The sequence below is a fragment of the Lepidochelys olivacea genome, assembly GCF_965140295.1.
Source record: "Lepidochelys olivacea isolate rLepOli2 genome assembly, chromosome: 10".
NCBI classification, from domain to species: domain Eukaryota; kingdom Metazoa; phylum Chordata; order Testudines; family Cheloniidae; genus Lepidochelys; species Lepidochelys olivacea.
Window position 1 is genome coordinate 72,178,674 of NC_140420.1, and position 14,943 is coordinate 72,193,616.

At 45.5% G+C, this 14,943-nt stretch overlaps 1 protein-coding gene across 4 annotated transcripts in view; it reads right to left on the bottom strand.

Annotated features, from left to right (window-relative positions):
• Nucleotides 1-9,282: 9,282 nt before the first annotated feature.
• The window catches only part of AKAP13 (A-kinase anchoring protein 13), a 325,968-nt gene continuing 320,307 nt past the window's right edge, over nucleotides 9,283-14,943 (bottom strand). For all 4 annotated transcript variants that reach the window (XM_084642499.1, XM_084642498.1, XM_084642496.1 and 1 more), the window contains 2 exons: nucleotides 13,482-13,785; nucleotides 9,283-12,443 (listed from right to left, as the gene is read on the bottom strand). In XM_084642499.1, coding sequence (XP_084498625.1) covers nucleotides 12,394-12,443; nucleotides 13,482-13,785 — 354 coding nt within the window. In that variant the 3' untranslated portion in view covers nucleotides 9,283-12,393. The remainder of the gene's footprint in view (nucleotides 12,444-13,481; nucleotides 13,786-14,943) is intronic.

A 14,943-nucleotide genomic window follows, 5' to 3' on the forward strand; every position in this document is an offset into this window, starting at 1 on the left:
TTCTGATAGCACGGATTCCTCTCCCCATACAGTGATCAGATCCTGTACCTCCCGTTCAGTCCATGCTGGAGCTCTTTTGCGATTCTGGGACTCCATCATGGTCACCTCTGCTGATGAGCTCTGCGTGGTCACCTGCAGCTTGCCACACTGGCCAAACAGGAAATGAGATTCAAAAGTTCGCGGTTCTTTTCCTGTCTACCTGGCCAGTGCATCTGAGTTGAGAATGCTGTCCAGAGCGGTCACAGTGGAGCACTCTGGGATAGCTCCCGGAGGCCAATACCGTTGAATTGTGTCCACAGTACCCCAAATTCGACCCAGCAAGGCCAATTTAAGCGCTAATTCACTTGTCAGGGGTGGAGTAAGGAAATCGATTTTAAGAGCCCTTTAAGTCGAAATAAAGGGCTTCATCGTGTGGACGGGTGCAGGTTTACATCGATTTAACACTGCTAAATTCCACCTAAAGTCCTAGTGTAGACCAGGGCCGAGAGACATATAGTGTAAACGTCACAATGGGTTCATTTTGGTTAGTCAACCCCTCTCACATATACCACCACGTCGTACAGTCCTGGACGGGGAGGATGCCACCTTTCCGGGGTGTTTTCTGCTCTGCAGGGGTAACCCCTTATGTCACACTAAGTCCCCGGGAAAACAAACGGACTCCCTTCCTGCAGAGGCAGGCGTGATTTGGTTTGGACGCTAAAGGGGGCAACCCTGCAGAGTGGGGGCAGTCAGAGCTGCTGTGGAACTAGGCTCGCCACTTGTGCTACTGCCCCGAGGCTTCTCCTCTCAGGCCGCGCTGGATTCCAGGAGAATTTCTTTTGCTACCGTATGAAAAGGTCACCAGTCAACAGCCTCACACACCGCCACTCTGCTGATATGTCTCATTTTGCAGCAGCAGCCTCAGTAAATCAGCTCCGTCAGGCCTGTGTATACTTTTGGTTTCCCCCTTGTCAGCAACTGCTCACGTTCCCTGAGGCAGAGGATTCCATTGGTTTTGGACCACAATGCAAGGACTTGGAAAAATCCCCAGCCTGCTGCAGCTGCTGTTGTGAAAGGGGATCCCACCAGCACAGCTGAGTGAATAGAGGCTTCGAGTATCAGCCCACTCCAGGCTAGCTGCTGTACTGGTGCTTTTGAATGAAGATGCCCAGATTCATAGATCTGCAGCTGTGAAGATTTTCCTTAGGGGGACAAGACAAGCTTGTTTCCTTTGGCCCATTCACAGACTTTACAGCCAGAGGGACCACTGTGATCATCTAGTCCAGGGGTGGGCAAACGTTTTGGCCCCAGGACCACATCTGGGAATTTAAATTGTATGACAGGCCATGTAGGCTCACAAAATTGGGGCTCCGGGTGGGGGAGCTGAGGGCTCCGGTTGGGGATGAGGAGTTTAGGGTGTAGGAGAGTGCTCCAGGCTGGGACCGAGGGGTTTGAAGGGCTGGAGGGGAATCAGGGCTAGGGCAGGGGGTTGGGGTGCAGGCTCTGGGGATGAGGGGTTTAGGGTGCAGGAGGGTGCTCCGGGCTGGGATTGAGGGGTTCGGAGGGCAGGAGGGGGGAATCAGGGCTGGGGCAGGGGGTTGGGGCGTGGGAAGAGGCTCAGGGGTGCCGGCGCCTGGAGGCACTTACCTCAAGCAGCTCGCAGAAGCAGTGGCCATGTCCCCCCTCCTGCTCCTATGTGGAACTATGGCTAGGTGGCTCTGCTGCACTCTGACCCATCCACAGGCGCCATCCCTGCAGCTCTCATTGGCCTCAGTTCCTGCCCAATAGGAGCTGCGGGACTGCGCTTGGGACAGGAGGCAGCATGCAGATTGGAGCCCCCTGGCTGCCCCTATGCTTATGTCAAGGTTCCTCCCCCACTCTGAACTCTAGGGTACAGATGTGGGGACCTGCATGAAAACCTCTTAAGCTTACTTTTACCAGCTTAGGTTAAAACTTCCCCAAGGTACAAATTAATTTTATCCTTTGTCCTTGGAATATCCACTGCCACCACCAAACTCTAACTGGGTTTACTGGGAAACGTAGTTTGGACACGTCTTTCCCCTCAAAATCCTCCCAACCCTTGCACCCCACTTGCTGGGAAAGGTTTGGTAAAAATCCTCACCAATTTGCATAGGTGACCACAGACCCAAACCCTTGGATCTGAGAACAATGAAAAAGCATTCAGTTTTCTTACAAGAAGACTTTTAATAGAAATAGAAGTAAATAGAAGTAAAGGAATCACCCCTGTAAAATCAGGATGGTAGATACCTTACAGGGTAATTAGATTCAAAACATAGAGAATCCCTCTAGGCAAAACCTTAAGTTACAAAAAAGACACACAGACAGAAATAGTCATTCTATTCAGCACAATTCTTTTCTCAGCCATTTAAAGAAATCATAATCTAACGCATACCTAGCTAGATTACTTACTAAAAGTTCTAAGACTCCATTCCTGTTCTGTCCCCGGCAAAAGCAGCATACCGACAGACACACAGATCCTTTGTTTCTCTCCCTCCTCCCAGCTTTTGAAAGTATCTTGTCTCCTCATTGGTCATTTTGGTCAGGTGCCAGCAAGGTTACCTTTAGCTTCTTAACCCTTTACAGGTGAGAGGAATTTTCCTCTGGCCAGGAGGGATTTTAAAGGGGTTTACCCTTCCCTTTATATTTATGACAGCTTAGGAGCTGGAGCCGGAGTGGGGCCATGCCGTGGCATCCAGGAGCCGTGTGGAGTGGCCCCTGACCCTGCTCCCTAGCTGGAGCACCTGAGCGGAGCAAGCCCCAAACCCCGCTCCCCAGCTGGAGCTCAAGGATCGTAGTTTGTCCACCCCGATCTAGTCTCTGACGCCCTGTATAGCACCGGGCATAGAACTTCCCCAAAATAATTCCTAGAGCAGATCTTTTAGAGAAACATCCAATCTTAATTTAAAATTTGTCAGTGACTGACACAATTGTTCCACTGGTTAATTGTGCTCACTGTTGAAAATGTGCACCTTATTTCCAGTCTGAATTTGTCTAGCTTCAACTTTCAGCCATTGGCTCACATTATACCTTATCTGCAAGATTGACGAGCCCATTATTAAATATTTAATCCTCCTGTAGATACTTGTAGATTGTCTTCCCTTAACCTTCTCTTTGTTAAGCTAAATAGACTCCTTGACTCTCTGTCTATAAGGCCTGTTTTCTAATCCTTTAATTATTCCGGTCCTTGGCTCTTCTCTGAGCCATCTACAATTTATCAGCATTCCTCTTGAACTGTGGGCACCAGAACTGGATGCAATATTCCAGCAGTGGTCGCACTAATGCCAAATACAGAAAAGTAAAATAACCTCTCTAGTCCTGCTCGCGAGTCCCCTATTTATGCATCCCAGCATCGCATTAGCTCTATTGGACACGCTGTAAACGTGATAAAGTCGTGGTCACATGTTCAACTGATTCTCTACGACAAGCCCCAAATCTTTTTTCTAGGCTAGTGTCCCCCATCCTGTAAGTATGGCCGCTACATTCTTTGTTCCTAGATGTTTAGCCATATTCAAACACACCTGGTCAGGCCTGCCAACAGCAATTCTGGGCTCCAGGGCAGAACAGTCAATGGGCCCCCTAGAAAGGGACCTGCCCGCCTAGCTGCCTTCGCCACTGGCGGTACCACCCTGCACACGCTTAGGTGCCAGGGCTGGATTAGCCTTTTGCGGGCCCAGTGCCAAACCTATTTGTGGGCCCCCCTGGGGGCACTGGAGCATGGTGCGGGGAGGTCAGTCCAGAGGCTTGGTGTTTTGCAGCCTTTTCACAAAGGTCGTCAGCACTGGTTTGCAGATCAGTTTGGCAAACCAAGCTCCTCCACTTTTACTGTATAAAGCCATGGTACGCCCACATCTTGAATACTGCGTGCAGTTCTTGTCACCCCATCTCAAAAAAGATATAGTGGAGTTGGAAAAGGTTCAGAGAAGGGCAACTAAAATGATTAGGGGTATGGAACAGCTTCTGAATGGGGAGAGATTAACAAGACTGGGACTTTTCAGCTTGGAAAAGAGATGACTAAGGGGGGATATGATAGAGGTCTATAAAATCTTGACTGATGGGGAGAAAGTGAATAAAGTGTTATTTACTCCTTCTCACAACACAAGAACTAGGGGTCACCCAGTGACATTAATAGGCAGCAGGTTTAAAACAAACAAAAGGAAGTACTTTTTCACACAATGCAGTGTTGAACTTTTTGCCAGGGGATGTTGTGAAGGCCAAAAATTGACTAGGATTCCAATAAGAACTAGATACGTTAATTGTCTATCAATGGCTATTAGCCAGGATGGGCAGGGATGCAACACCATGCTCTGAGTTTCCCTAGCCTCGGTTCACCAGAAGCTGGGAGCGTACAACAGGGAATGGATCACTCGATAATTGCTCTGTTCTGTTCATTCCCTTTGAAGCACCTGGCATTGGCCACTGTTGGAAGTCAGGATACTGGGTAGATGGACCATTGGTCTGACCAAGTATGGCCGTTCTTATGCAAAAAGTAATTATAATAAAAATGTTTAGTACAGAAACTCCCCAAGATGGTGACAATGTGAGATAATGACCTTGGCAAATACATTTTAAAAATCTTGGCCTACTAGGAAATGTATATTTATATCCGTTTCCCAGTCACAAATCTAGCATCCTGGAGCAAAGTCACTAAATCATAGTCCAACAAACAAATGTTCCTTTAATGTGCCCCTCCCTTCTCCCTTGGGGAAAATACTGTACCTCCACTAGGAGAGCGAGAGCGAGAGGAGGAACAAGCTGTTCCTGCTCTGCAGTATTGGTTTAGGTGGCACAGAAGACATGCTGGGATTCAACGTGGCTCTCAGAAGCCACTAGCAAGCATTCCAGCTGAGGTTAGAGAGAGAGGCACGTCGCAAGCATTGAGTATATTGATCAAAGTCTCCATAGCTCCCATGTGAAGACAGGTGAAATAACATATAGTGAATAAAAGCAATTAATCTGCATCCACCATCAAAGTAAAAGGACAGGCAGTGCAGGCTCTCTTGTCCTTACACTTGGGGAGAATGGATGCTGAAGTTCAGTTTGTGGAGCAAACAAAGGATTGGGGCAAGTAATAATGTTCTTGGATTGCTAAAAACTATTTGACCATGGAGGCAATGCCACCTATGGCTCCACCATACAGTAATACGTTGCCCTTTAATGGCCAGTGGGCTACAGAAGTTAAGCCATAGCACAGCCTACCCCAGCTAACAGCATGTATCTGAGTGTAACAGTAGAAGTCTGTGTTTCTGGAGTTGAAGGTGCTCAGGTAATGGTAATGGTACTTACCCTCCTTGTAAAGAGATGAGATCTATGGACAAAAAGCTGTATCTAACAGAGTCAACTATCTTTATACCTGTCTTCCAGATGGGGAAGTTGAGGCATACAGAGGGAAATGCAACTTACTGTCAGTCACACAGCTAACGATTGGCTGAGCTAGGAACAGAATCCAACTCTCCTGCCTCCCTGTCCACCACATCCCGATTCTGTTCCTCATGACCAGCATGGCCGCAGAATCGTTACGAAGACATGTACAACTTTATGGCCCTGCTTGTGGCTAGGTCATCGACAGCCATCACCAATACCCACTCATTTCAGTCGGTGTTGCTGGTACTTTCCAAATTGAGCCCATAAGTAAGGGAACCAGCCAACAGCAACTGGGTATGGAATGAAGCGTGAGTGTACCAATGTGGAAGGACCTCATCTTGTGTTGCGTAGAAGACCCTCAATTCACAATGAAATCAATGGGAGTCGAGTGCTGCCTTACCACAAGATAATGAATGTTTTGCAGTCTCTTTCTAGAGAGGAAAGATGGTCTTGTATAGCAAAGGTACTCAGCTGAAACTCAGGATGTGTTCAGTTCCTCCATTGACCTACTCTATCACCTTGGGACACTAGCTTCCTGTTTCTCAGCTCCCCAGCTGAAACGTGATCAATCAACCCTTCCTTTTTCTCATTTGTTAGCTAGGTAGTCTGTAATCTCTTACCATGTGTGTACAGGGTCTGGTACAGTCTTGGCTGGGGTCTGGAGGCGTTACCATCATAAATAACAGCTGTAGCACGAAGAAGCTCTAGCTATAATTACTATGTCTGCACCTAGCCTGTGTATTCTTCAGGGATACAACCAGACCTATTTTCAGTGCTGATGATCCCTGGAGGGTAGGGTAGACACAGGAAAACAGCAATTGCCAGACTAGATCAGGCCATCTCATCCCATATCCTGTCTCTGATAGTGGCCAGCACCAAATGCTAGAGGAAGGTGCAAGAAACCTTGAAGTGGGCAGATGTGGGATAATCTACCTCCCACATTATGTCTCATCCCAACCAAGACAATTCCTTTTTCTCCAGAAAATTTAAACTTTACAGAAGGGAAAATAAATAGTCACATATTTTAAACATCCTCAAACATACACATAAGGATTCTTAAGTTAAAGCTGGGAATATCTATTACTGGTAAGGTCAGTTCTGTTCCTCCCCATTCATTCTCCTTCATTGCAATAAATCCCGTCAATAAAAGGAAAACTACAGGGATGGCAGTAAATCAGACACAATGCTCAGACTTAAAATCAAATTTATTTAGAGGAAAAAAAAATGACTTTACAAGAGGATGCTGCTGCTAACTAGAAAGGAAGATAAATAAAAGCTTGTTACAAAACCTGATGGTTTCTGGCAAATTACAGAAAAACTGAAGAATTTACAGTCAATAACCTGCTCACTTTTTACATAATTACAAATTAACATACAGCAATTATTGTTTTACCCTATTTTTTAAATTTCATTTTTGCAACGTTTAAACTTTTTTATTTTTATTTATTTTACAGATTCAACATGAAAAAATGCAAAGCATAACCCCCCCCCCCCCAGAACTGGATGCAGAGGTATAGAGTGTTATTATAACGCCCGTCCTCTACATTCTGTGGATTGCTCTAGTGCGTTCCAGATTAGTACAAAATAAACACAAGGCTAAACTTTAACCATAGGCAAACTGAACTGGACATGGATGTTCTGAGTCAGTGTTTATTAACAATAAGGAACAGAGTCAAAAATACATAAGAGTGTGAATGTGATCCGTATGTATAGACTCTTAAAAATACACACAAAGCTTACTGCTGTATGCAAAGCAGCAAACCACACCCCTTTTTCCCTCCAGGCAACGGAAGCAGAATATTTTAGGGCTGAACTTCAATGTCAGTGATGTGCAGGGAAAAGGCAATGAGACCCTAAAAAGTACACTGATAGTGGTCTTCTGATTACTCAAGAGCATGAGAGGTCCAAGACTAAACCAATTCAGCTTGCCTATCTTTAAAACTTAGCGAGATCACTGGATAGAGAACTAATCATGGATCACTGCCCCTTCTGACAAATAAAATAAGAATTACGAGTACTTGGGGATGATTTATTTCATAGGTTAACTTAAATTATTTTAAGTTTACAAACCTGGCCAGCAGGCAGAATAGTTTCCAGAGTTCTGGTTAACAAGGAATGTTATGCTAAGTTTAAAGGGGCAATCAAATCCTTTGTTGCCACCTCTGACCAGTCTTCCCTTGCCCAACTATCCAGCTATCCCAGACAACTCCAATGAGATTTGGCACCCACTACGCTCTCCCTAGCCTGATGTCTTCAAGGCTCTCTGGCATAGTGAACTGGATCAGTGAAAGCTTCAGGGTGTTTTAGGAACCCAAAGAAGATGTGAAGATTACCAGACTCTACAAATACCCATGAAAGAAAATATAAATCAGACCAATCTAAATTTATACCTGTGGTCAGACTTCAAGAGCTGTGTGTAGTGAAAAGCTCCGGCCATCTCAACTGAAAGCAAGTGCTCCCATCCCAGAGATATAGCCTATGAGGTCCATGGATGTACTGTATAGTAAAGAGCTTAGTACAGGGAAATAGCCTCATTGCACTTCACTCATTGGCTATACCCCTTACTCTGGGTTTCTTACTAGAGAAAGAGGAGATAGAAAGTAAGACCTCAATGGAAGTGTTGCTCTTTACGCAGCATTCTCCACCCTTACGAGGGAGGTGATGTCGATGCCAACGCCGTATCTCTAATTTACCCCGCGGGAAGCCAATCCCTCCTGCCCCGCCTAACCCTCTGGCAGCATTGCTGCTCTTGATTTTCCTCCAGCGTCACATGTAAGATGAGTCTTCCAGGCTAGGGAGCTGGGCTAGGTTTCCGAAGGAATTAACCAAAAGGCTGAGTAATAGATGAATCCCACAAGGAAAGAGAGGGTACGCTACATTTCCAAGGGGACAGAGGTAAAATTCATACTTTCTGAACTTTGGGCTAAAAAACATAATTTGGAAAGATTCTTTCCCACCACAGCTCCTAAATCTCTTCAAAGTCTAAATTATGCAGACTTCACACTTAAATATTTTGTAACGTCTAACTTCCTTCCCAGATTGTACTAGGGATGGGGAGGGGAAGGAATTCGTCTGATTGTCTCAAAATAACCAAAAAGCAGCAAAGAAGTGACAAGACAGATTCCATTTAAAGCACTTTATGGCGTTGAACAACATAGAAACTTATATATTGAGATGATCACTTCATTTAAAAGATGCTGACATCAAATCCCAGGCAATCGCTTTGATTCTACAGACCGCTTGCTACAGCTGCAGTCTGATCACAGATTGCTGGCGTGGCCAGAAGTTCCCTAATACTGACCACCTGATATATTTCCTGCTGAAATTGCATCCCTCACTATGCTATTCATTGAAGCTCCTTCTACTGTGTACTAACAGTTACCATGCCAAGCCTTGACACAGGCCTAAGGGAGATCTGACTCTCCCATCAATGACAAACTAGCGAAGGGAGCTCAAACTGCAGCTCCTGGCAAATTAATCTTATCCCCGCACCAGTACGGAATTCATGCAGCCACTTCTGAACCGGACTGTCATGCACAGCCGCAACACGATACGTAGTGGGTGACTTTTGAGAGGACCTAGGCCTTAGAAGCCCAGTGGGATGTCAGGTTCGCGCTAAGAACTAAAGTGCACTCAACAAACACGAGTTAGATGCCAAGCATGGAAGTGGAATAAACATAATTCATTAATTAAGGCCAGGAAAGGAAATTAATAAAACATTGGTGCTGCAAAAACTGACCCACTTAACACTACACCTGGGACCGTGCACTAACTGGGTAATGCTGGATAATCTGCAGGGATCAGAGTGGGAATCCATCTCCATGGACGAGTTCCAACCTATCAAGGAAAACTTGAGCAAAATGGATGAAAAATAAAAACCTTCAGTTCCCTAAAAATGAAAGAAAATGGAGGAAAGAGGAAGGCGGGACTACAGGCTTTAATCTAATATAATCAAATCACACAGCAATTTGTATCCTCCAGTGACAAAGGGTTTCTGTTCACCACAGTACAAACACAAATAACTTTGATAACATGGGCAGCCAACCGCTTGGTGAAATACAGACTGAGTTTATACAGTTCATTGAATGCCATTCTATTTACAACAGGACTAGAGAGACAAGCAATTCAGCCATGGTTTCATCCCCACTGCCCCTGGGTGATGTGCCTCTATTCAGGAGTGCTGTTTCATAAGTTCAAGAAGTGCTGGCTTTGGGGAGAAGAGATGTACCACTGGGGCAGAAGAAAGCACTCACACGGGCAAACGCTCCTACAAACTAAATGGAATCCTTCAAAAATATTAGCCAGCTAAGTTCTGTGTACAAATTGGTAACCATGCCATACACTGGATTGGGTTCCAAAATTTCCTTTTAGCACATTCACTTTCACAAGCAGGCGAATATTAGGGCAGAGGTTCTTTAAATTAGCTGTGGCTGTTGTTTTTTCCTATTTCTAAAAATCACACTCCAGCTTTAGGGCATGAACCAATGCCCGCTGAAGCCAATGGAGACACACCCATTGATTTCCAATGGCAGCGAATGAGGCCCGTACACCAAGAGCAAAATTTGGCTTTTTACCTTGCCTCAAAGAGGTATGGGAATATAGAACACAAACCTGTTTAAACAAGAAAATGGAGGGCCAGCAAGGTTCCAGACAAAAAACACTGCCTCTCTTCCCAAATTTTTGTCTGGCCTGGAGATACTTTGCCTTGAAGGCAGCTCTCCTGCTGGAATCACTTGTACCTAACCGCTCTTCAGGCAGGACACGGGCTGCTATGCAGCACTGAACACACCCTGGTTTTGTGTTATGCAATGACAAAATAAAACCATTGGGTTGATCAAGTTCATCTTTAAAAAAACAAAAGAAAAATAAAAAAATAAAACAAAATAAACTTTTTTCTAAACCAGACCTCTTTCAAATAAACAGAAAGATAAATATTTTTGCAAGCCCAGCTTGCAATTAAGAACAAGCACCAAATAATATTTTAAAAAACAAAACAAAAAGATAACCTCAGAAAACATCTTACTTCTTTTTTTTTTGTTTTGTTTTTTGAGCATGAATTGTTTAGAGAGCTTCAAAAGCAAGCAGGCTATTCAGGAGTCCCCCACTGATCGAGACAGACCAATCTAAGCACCCATGTTGCTGTTGCTCATTATTAAAAATGCTAGCACTGAATTCTGAAATCTGCTGCATGTAACTAGCTTGTGAGGCGATATAAAGCAAATCAGAATCAAAATATAGTGCAAAATTTTTTTAAAAAGGAGAATCTGTGGGAAAAGAAATGACCACAACAGCTTCAAACTGCTCAAGGGATTGAAGCGGATAGAGTCTCATGACATTTACAAATCTGCTTAGGTAAATCTCCTGAGGCGTGTGGAAAGAACAATGAATTTGGAAACAATTCAGCTTTGTGCATGTATCTCCCTTGGTCTTCAAACATGACCACCATACTTAGCATTTGTATAACACCTTGCATCATGAATGCATTGGGGGCACATCTGCTAATTCTCACAGGGAATGATTACGATCCCAATTTTGCAGATGGAGAAACTGAGGCAAAGAGCGGCTAAGAGACTTGGACTCAGTGAATCAATGATGGTACCGGAAGCAGGACTCTGGAGCTCCTGACCTGCAATACAGTGTTCAGTCCATTAGGACACACGGTCTCTCCAGTAAGTGTATGTAAGCACACACTACTTGTACATGCATAATTACTGGGCTTTGTGTTCCTTCCTGTTCATCTGCTCACACAAGTTGTTCCCCATCTCAGGTTACAACCTCTGCCATCTCGTCTGAGTGCTCTGGAAATTGCTATGATGTTGCTTTGGGTTAGAAATGAGCTATAGGAGCTGATGGAATCTGGAGAAACAGAAGCCCCGTGATCATACAGGTGGCATCGCTAAGAAACGCCAGGGGAAGGAAACCACAGGCAGTAGGTTCAAAAAAGTGATTCCCAAATGGAAGGTTCTCACAGGTTTTTATGATGGGACAGTGAATTTGTAACAAAAAACAGTGTTGATCCCAAATGACATCTTGCTGGAGAAACGTAATTTGACAAAGAAAGCCTTGCTCGGGAAGAGGAGGGAATAGACTGTAACTCACACAGACACATTAAGAAGCAGTTGTCACTTGAACATGGTATGTTCTGGCTTCCTGGGATTACTTCACAAGTACAGCATCCTTTTTCCTTTCCGGATCATGTTTTTAACACATCCAAAGACATTCTGTTTGGTGCTGGAAATTGATTAAATTTTAATTCCTCTGCCCCAAAGAAATCCTTGGGAGTAACTTTAGATTGTATTTTTTTTCCCACTGTTGCTGCTGCCTAGTGTTTGGTACCTTTCTGAAATGAAGTATGTAACATACAATGTGCTTGGAAGGGGCATGAGGACCAATAAAGATACACTCTGAGCATTAAGGCTAAGATATTTAATATCTACATGCTCCCTGAAAGTCATCAGGTATCCTTGGGTTGAGCTAAGCTAACCCAGCTTGTCTGTACAGACTGTAAGTATATCCCAGTGGATACACAGACACATACATATATATAGTATATCTATATGCCAGTGTGTACGCACCATTTGCAGAGTCCTGGCCTTTTGCTAAATGCTTGGTTTTGGTTGTATTCCCCAGGAAAGGAGAATTTGGAGGCACAGACCCCTTGGGCCATAGTCTTTCATCCTTTAGCAATAAGAAGAGACTGCGAACATCCATTCCTACTTTCAACCAAGATTTGCACCCGAAGTGGGTGCTGTTTGCAGTGTGGTCAGCCTCTGCAGCCAGAATTCATTAAAAAACCGCAGGACAGAGCCCTTTTCCCACCATCTGCAGCCTTTACAAATGTTTTATTTAACACACAGAGAGCTGGTCGGGTGCAGGAGCCAGGAGTGCAGCAAAATGTGCTGCACAAAGGCTGAGAATGATTGATGTGCAAGGGCGAGCTGCTCATGCTTTGGCCCCCTCAGATGCCTGTACAACTTCTAACACAGTACAGTGGAGAGGGAGGCTCATCCCTGCAGAATTAGGAGCGGACATTCAGCAGAAGATCTCCTCGCCCTCTGGTGGTGCTTCTGATGAATGAGCATCTGGGAAAAGAAAGCCAGCCATGAATAACCAGAAGGAACAGGGAAGGAAAGGGTCTATGTTAAAACAAACAAACACGGCCTACCACCCACTGTACCATTCCCAAGCACAGGACAACCTTTTTGGGTGGCTGACATTTAAAATACACCTTTTAGTTGCGAGACCCACCAGTCCCATGACCGTGTAACTGGTGTGCAGCAAAATTCCTGTGAGTAATCCACCAGCAGCCTCTCATCCCTGAGGTGCTGGGTTCCAATCTTCCCTGGGTCACAAATATGATAGGTTTGAGGCTCACAAGCTAGTCTCCAGTTAATATAAATCCACATGATAAAGTGATACTACTGTATCACTTTACACTGGCAGGTCAGGAGTGATGTGCATCAGCTCAGAGGAGGAGGAGAGGCAACCGGACTAGCAAGGGGTGCTACCGTCAGGAATAAGGTGCACTGACAGAAAAGGGAAGGACTCAAACAGCAGGGGGGCATTGCAAGAGAAGATTTCATGGACATAAGCACAGGTTTCAAAAGTTTTCCTAAGACCTAGCCCTGGCTCCAGGCAGTGTTTACCAGCACCTCCCTTGCATAAACACGGAGATTGCACAAAAGAAGTAGAAAAATATAATGAGAGCCCAAGCTATGAAGCCACCTGGGTTAGGCTGGGAGAAGGGAGCATTGAGCGCCCCCTTGACATCTGCTGACGGGATGCAACCCATCAGGCTTGGTGTCAGCGTAACTCCCATGGCTGCAGAAAAGGTGCTCCCATATTGAAGCCCTGGAGAGCAGCAACAATGCCATATAGAAGGGGGGGGGGGGGGAAGCAGAGAATGTTGTCACGTCTGTTCTCTGCACGCATGGGACAACGCCTCTCCCTCCCAAACACGCAAAATCACCTTCTGCCGGAAAATCCGCTCACGACCTCCGTTTTTCTCCACCCCTCGCTCAGTTATAAACCCACCCCTTTGGGCTCCATGGCTCCCTGAGGTAAAACAGCCACAGACTGTTAACCCCTAATGATCTCCTCGGGCCCCATCTGACACTCACCAGCAGGTTGGGAGCGGTGTCCTTTGCCCTTTTTCTTCTTGTCCTTCTTGTCCTTTGGCTTGGATAAACCGAAGAGGCGGGTGGGCTGCTGCACCTCGGCTGCCTTGTTAGTCTGGTTCGTTGCGCTAAGCAAGTGGAAAGTGCCTTTCTCTTTGTGTGTCCTTGAGAGACTGTTCCTTTTGGGCGACACAGACAGTCCTGCGTCAAAGTGCCCCTGTTTGGGTAGGGAAGAACCGTGCTGCATGGAGTCCTCAGCAGTGGGCTGGGAGGAGATCCTCACCGTTTTATCATGGGGATTTGAAACCTGCAAAGAGGAGAACAGAAGTGTTTTACTGGTAGCAGCAGGCAGGGCTCAAAATCATGGGGAGGGTAATATTACCCTGACTGCTGCCAGAGCCAGCCTGTTGCCCGGCATGCCACCTATAACCACCACCCAAAAGTCATCGCTCAGTCAAATGGGCATCCTAACAAAAGCTGCACACCCAGAGGCAGCGCTTTCCGTCCAAGGGGGAAGAGACAAAGATTTTAAAGATGAACCCTTCCACTCCTTTCCAGATACAGGTGGTGGCACCCGACGGGAGAGTCCTCTTTAAAAATCGAGCAAACCCAGGCTCCTTCCCCCTCCCGGGTGCAGACTGTGGTAGAAGCCATGGGAGCTTCCTAGGGAAGAGACTGTTGTAGGATGTACTGATGCATGACGACAAGTGGAATCTTTCTAAGTATAAGAGACAAGGCAAAATATTGTACTGCTTTTCTAGTGTGTCCTCCAGCAACATAACTGAACCCAAGGTAGTTAGGGTGGGGGGGGGGGGGGTTAAGACATGAATTTCTATCCCTACACGCTCCATCAAACCTCCCTATTAATGGCTTTGACTTGTTCTGGATGATTCCAGCCTCCAAGAAGTTGCTTCCTTTTGATGACCCTGGCATCTTATTGGTCTTCAGCAGTACTTTCTCTCAGGTGTTCCTATAGCACCCCCGGCCAGATTATCTGAGCTTCCTGCAAGTAAGTTAGATCTACATGATAATGCATACAACTTCTTTGCAGAATGTGGCATGTTTATCTGCTCTCAAATAGATCACAAGTCATAGGGCCGTGTTCATTATTCAAAATTGCATGAAGAAATTTCAGCCCCTGGGCTGCTCAGGAAACTGGGGGTAGCAAGTATTCCTCTGATTATCTGCTATTCAGAATTTACTGTTGGAGATAAATGGTTGGTCTATTAAGTCACACAGTGCTGTTTCCACTCCCTGAATGCATGACACCACTTACGCTTCAGCCCAAAACAAATTACATTTTGTTATGGAATTAATTCTGTGTCTTAATTAAAGATCTGCTCCAGGCCTGAAATCAGATTTCTGCACATGCCTGTATGAACTACGGCTCACTGAGAAGTGTACACGGTCCCTGCATGCAGCTGTAACTCTGCACAGCTCTGTACAACTCTGTCCCAAGCCCCTC